The 6000-nt window shown below is 51.8% G+C and overlaps 1 protein-coding gene across 5 annotated transcripts in view; it reads left to right on the forward strand.

The window, feature by feature from the left end:
• Nucleotides 1-5322, forward strand: part of LMO3 (LIM domain only 3) — a 34763-nt gene extending 29441 nt beyond the window's left edge. For all 5 annotated transcript variants that reach the window (XM_018562424.1, XM_018562422.1, XM_018562421.1 and 2 more), the window contains exon 4: nucleotides 4905-5322. In XM_018562424.1, the coding sequence (XP_018417926.1) occupies nucleotides 4905-5010 (106 nt within the window). In that variant the 3' untranslated portion in view covers nucleotides 5011-5322. The remainder of the gene's footprint in view (nucleotides 1-4904) is intronic.
• Nucleotides 5323-6000: the final 678 nt, after the last annotated feature.

Raw genomic sequence — 6000 nt, forward strand, 5'->3', positions numbered from 1 at the left:
AGCTTGAGTGAGCCCTAGATCCATCTTATTGCCTCCATGTGTTATATGGCCTGCTTTGTTCTGGGGCCCCTATGTGCTTTATAGCCTGCTGTGTGCTGTAATGTCTGCTGTACACTGGGGGCCCAGTGTACTTTATGATTTGGGCCCCGTGCTGTGCATGGTCTGCTGTGTGCTGGAATTCCTATGTTCTGTATAGTTTGCTATGTTGGGGACCCCTATGCACTGTAGACTCTGTTTTGTGCTGGACCCATCTTTGCTGCACAGTTTGGTGGGTCAGGGGCCCCAATGCACTGTATGGTCTGTTGTATGCTGGGGGACCCTATGTGCTGTATAGTCTGCCTGTGCTCTTTATGGTCTGCTGTGGCTGTTTATAATCTTTGCACCCCACAGAAGCATTTCTTCAGGCATTAAGATGCCCCAATCAGTGACTTTGGCAGGGGAGTGTTGCAGTTTGCACTGCCAGTTCCCCATCCCCATGACTTGCTTACCGCCACATAGCCCAGAAACATTAATGTCTCCCCTACCCAGCACCAACCTTACCCAGGGTCACCCCTAAACAATATTATCCCTACCCAGTGCCAACCTTACACAGTGTCACCCTAACCAATATCATCCTTACCCAGCACTAACCCCACCCAGTGTAACCTCTAACCAATATGATCCCTACCCAGCACCAATCCTACCCAGTGTAATCAACCTTGCCCAGCGTCATCCATACCCAGCGCCAACCTTACCCAGTGTCACCTCTAACCAATGTCATCCTTACCCAGCGCCAACCTTATCCAGTTTCACCCCTAACGAATGTCATCGCTACCCAGCACCAACCTTACTCAGTGTTCCCCTAATCAATGTCATCCCTACCTAGGTCATATCATAGGTGGGATTGGTGCAAGGTGCGTGTCTTCTCCCATGGACATAGATTGTTCATGAGAAGACCATTTGCCGTTTATTATTGTTAAATATGGAAAGGTTTGTGGGGATGTTCTGAAGGGATCTCTAGTGCAGTTAGGATAATGGGGGAAGATATTTTTTGTGCTTGCTCTCTTCCTGTCTAGAATCCCCATAAAATAGCACTGACGATTGTCAATACAGAGCTGCCTTTAGTTTAAATTGACCAATCAGCAGCTGAGTAATCAGGAAAAAGCAGGAAATGCCCCCATTCTGTGCACAAAATTCTGGGGTTTGATTTGTTGGCAGATTATAGTTTTTGTTGCGTCGTCACATCTGGCGGTTTGTGTTGTGATATTTGGGATTTCCTCCAGCTGAAGCTGAAGCTAATCAGGATGAATTTGTGAGCTGCACATAACACAATATAGACCAAGAATTTCAGTTCTCTTCATTCCTTTTTTTGTCTGCCGCCTCCATCGACACTCCATTGGAAAGTAAATGGTGCCATTGTTGGCCCCTTTATAAATGTAAATCTCCCTCCGAAAAAGGCTCCATAAAGGCCGATTTCCAGACGTTCTCTAATCTGCGTGACAATTCCCCCATTGCAGCCTCATTGCTGCCAGTCCGCTCTCTGTGAGCTGCCACCATCAAAGGCCACACGGTGTAATTACGTGCGTTCCCTGCGGGTCAGCCGCAGCCGCCACGGCCACTCTGAGGTTAATCCGTTGCAATTAGACAGACGCGGCTCCGGCTGAGTCAGCGGTTGCTGTAGATGCTGCCATTTTTTCTGGACGCTAATTGTGGCTCAGACTGTAAAGCTGCCAAATTGCCGTGAAAAGATTTGTTTGTGTGGCGGCGCCTAATTATCCGGCCATGAGCAGCGCGCCTTGTGTGCGCCATTGTGCTGAGCTCCATCACTTCTGACTTTAGGGTTTAATTGCAGAAAATACTTTTCCATGTAATACTGGCTGAACGGACCTGCTGCGAGAATCGCCATTATGAGTGCTGAACACAAACACCTTCCTAAGAAGCCTATGAATGAGGCGGAGTCACTATCCAGATCAAAAGTCTAAAATACAAGAAAGATTCTGTGATCTGACTTTCCCAAATCTGAGGCAGGCGCTATTTCCCAAATACCAGCTACAGAGGTCCCTGTTCCGGAGTGCCCCATATGATGGCCCGGAGTGCCCCATGACATTGCCCTCAGTGCCACTTCACACGGTCTGGAGTGCCCCATCTGATGGCCCAAAAAGACCCCTTGACATGGCCTTGAGTGCCCCTTGACATGGCCCCCAGTGCCTCTTCATTCAGTCTGGAGTGCCCCATGACATGGCCCACCGTGCCCCTTCACATGGTCCAGAGTGCCGTTTCTGATGGCCTGAAGTGCCTTGTGATATGGCCTGCAGCGCCCCTTCAAACGGTCCGGAGTGCCCTATCTGATAGCCTGGAGTGCCCCTTCATGTGGTCCTGAGTGCCCCATCTGATGGCCCAGAATGCCCTTCACACGATCCGGAGTGCCTTATCTGATAGCCTGGAGTGCCCCTTCATGCGGTCCTGAGTGCCCCATCTAATGGTCCAGAATGCCCCTTCACGCGGTCCGGAGTGCCCTGTCTGATAGCCTGGAGTGCCCCTTCATGCGGTCCTGAGTGCCCCATCTGATGGCCCAGAATGCCCTATCTGATAGCCTGGAGTGCCCCTTCATGCGGTCCTGAGTGCCCCATCTAATGGTCAAGAATGCCCTTCACACGGTCCGGAGTGCCCTATCTGATAGCCTGGAGTGCCCCTTCATGCGGTCCTGACTGCCCCATCTAATGGCCCAGAATGTCCCTTCACACGGTCCGGAGTGCTCCATCTGATAGCCTGGAGTGCCCTTTGAAATGGCTCGAAGTGGCCCTTCACGCGGCCTGGAGTGATGGCCCCAAGTGTCATTTGACATGGCCTGGAGTGCACCTTAGACAATCCAATCAGCAGAGACAGTCCAACCCACGCAGACAGTTCAATCCGCAGAGTCCAGGTGAGGTCGGCGCCCCCTGGGGGACATTCACTGCCACATGACAGCCTGACCTGTCAGGAATAAAAATCACCATCATCTGATATTCCAGGAAGTGCCTGCACTGGCCACTGAAAGACAGAGCGCACAACAAAGTCACCAAACATTAGATCTCCATAATGTCTTATTTCACAGATCACAATTCAATGGGATGAGTGGAGAGGCAGAAAATGGGAGTCTCAGTCCACAAAACTAAAGCATTACTGTAGTATAGGAGACATTAATAGAACAGAAATGAGAGAGAAGGGGAAGAGCGGGGGTGAGTGACACTGATAGGACAAGGACCGGCTGTACGTAGGAAGGAGAGAGAAGGGGAAGAGCGGGGGTGAGTGACACTGATAGGACAAGGACCGGCTGTACGTAGGAAGGAGAGAGAAGAGGAAGAGCGGGGGTGAGTGACACGGATAGGACAAGGACCAGCTGTACATAGGAAGGAAAGAGAAGGGGAAGAGCGGGGGTGAGTGACACGGATAGGACAAGGACCAGCTGTACATAGGAAGGAAAGAGAAGGGGAAGAGCGGGGGTGAGTGACACGGATAGGACAAGGACCAGCTGTACATAGGAAGGAAAGAGAAGGGGAAGAGCGGGGGTGAGTGACACGGATAGGACAAGGACCAGCTGTACATAGGAAGGAAAGAGAAGGGGAAGAGCGGGGGTGAGTGACACGGATAGGACAAGGACCAGCTGTACATAGGAAGGAAAGAGAAGGGGAAGAGCGGGGGTGAGTGACACGGATAGGACAAGGACCAGCTGTACATAGGAAGGAAAGAGAAGGGGAAGAGCGGGGGTGAGTGACACGGATAGGACAAGGACCAGCTGTACATAGGAAGGAAAGAGAAGGGGAAGAGCGGGGGTGAGTGACACGGATAGGACAAGGACCAGCTGTACATAGGAAGGAAAGAGAAGGGGAAGAGCGGGGGTGAGTGACACGGATAGGACAAGGACCAGCTGTACATAGGAAGGAAAGAGAAGGGGAAGAGCGGGGGTGAGTGACACGGATAGGACAAGGACCAGCTGTACATAGGAAGGAAAGAGAAGGGGAAGAGCGGGGGTGAGTGACACGGATAGGACAAGGACCAGCTGTACATAGGAAGGAAAGAGAAGGGGAAGAGCGGGGGTGAGTGACACGGATAGGACAAGGACCAGCTGTACATAGGAAGGAAAGAGAAGGGGAAGAGCGGGGGTGAGTGACACGGATAGGACAAGGACCAGCTGTACATAGGAAGGAAAGAGAAGGGGAAGAGCGGGGGTGAGTGACACGGATAGGACAAGGACCAGCTGTACATAGGAAGGAAAGAGAAGGGGAAGAGCGGGGGTGAGTGACACGGATAGGACAAGGACCAGCTGTACATAGGAAGGAAAGAGAAGGGGAAGAGCGGGGGTGAGTGACACGGATAGGACAAGGACCAGCTGTACATAGGAAGGAAAGAGAAGGGGAAGAGCGGGGGTGAGTGACACGGATAGGACAAGGACCAGCTGTACATAGGAAGGAAAGAGAAGGGGAAGAGCGGGGGTGAGTGACACGGATAGGACAAGGACCAGCTGTACATAGGAAGGAAAGAGAAGGGGAAGAGCGGGGGTGAGTGACACGGATAGGACAAGGACCAGCTGTACATAGGAAGGAAAGAGAAGGGGAAGAGCGGGGGTGAGTGACACGGATAGGACAAGGACCAGCTGTACATAGGAAGGAAAGAGAAGGGGAAGAGCGGGGGTGAGTGACACGGATAGGACAAGGACCAGCTGTACATAGGAAGGAAAGAGAAGGGGAAGAGCGGGGGTGAGTGACACGGATAGGACAAGGACCAGGACCAGCTGTATGTAGGAAGGAGAGAGAAGGGGCGCATCATTCCCCTCTCAGCTCAGGATCTTGTAGGAAATCTCTGATGATCTGTATTTTGTGTGGATGAATTTCCTGCTCCGCTCTGAAGTTGCCGTCTCTCATCCATCGATTCTCCTTCTCTTGCAGGTTTTGTGTCGGGGACAAATTTTTTCTAAAGAACAACATGATCCTGTGCCAGACGGACTACGAGGAGGGGCTGCTGAAGGAGGGCTACGTGGCGCAGGTGCGCTGAGGATGGCGGGGGCCCCGATTGGACGCTGGGCGCGCCCCGCCCACCACCCTGTACAGACTTTCTGTTTGCGGTTTTCTTTCGCTTACGCCCGTTGTGTGGTCGGCATGAGACGATGTGTACATAGCGCACCTGACACAAATGGGATACAGTTTTATTGTGTTACCGTTTGTGCCGTCATTGCTTTCTTTGTATCGTTGCTGTTGGTACAATCCGTGTTGATGATGTATATTCCGCCTGACAGATTTTTCAGCGATTTTACAGAGCTGGAACTTTCTAGAACAAAGAATTAAAGAGCACAACATGTTGGTTATATAAGAGGGCCTCCGCCTCCCGTGTTTGTCACAGCGGCAATTGGCCTCTCATCAGAGGCATCCACTTCTGCAGGTTTTCATGTTATGCTGCATCTCAGAGCGCAGAACATCTCTCACACACCAGTCATAGGTCAGCACTGTCAATTTTACATGGTATCAAGCAATGGATGGTTCAAGGCTGCAGATAAGAATATCAAATGGGCTCCTGGTGTGTCATTCGTCCCACCCAGCATGTTTTCCCCGACCCAGTCCTGGAACCAGCACAGGCTTGACTGCCTGAAGCCCAGAAAACATGGCCTGATCATGAGCCATGAGGACATGCTGGCTTAAAGTGGACCTGTTATTCAAAATCAGACTTTCTATGTATCAGGGGTAAGCAAACTCCGGCCCTATAGTAAGGATGGGCTCGGGCGTGTTCGCAGCACCACGTGCCGAGCCCGCCAGGGAACTAACAGCGCCAATCACAGGCACTGAGACATTTTCCCGGTCCGCAGCTGCAGAGATCGGGAAATGTCTCAGTGCCTGTGATTGGCCCTGCGCGCTATCAGCTTCCTGGCGTGCTCGGCACGTGGAGCTGCGAACACGCCCGAGCCCATCCTTACCCTATAGCTGTGATGAAACTACAAATCATGCCTGTGGCTGTTAGAGGCTTGCAATGCCTCATGAGACTTGTAGTTCC

This window comes from Nanorana parkeri, unplaced genomic scaffold, assembly GCF_000935625.1.
Source record: "Nanorana parkeri isolate BGI_ZX_2015 unplaced genomic scaffold, ASM93562v1 scaffold576, whole genome shotgun sequence".
NCBI classification, from domain to species: Eukaryota; Metazoa; Chordata; class Amphibia; order Anura; family Dicroglossidae; genus Nanorana; species Nanorana parkeri.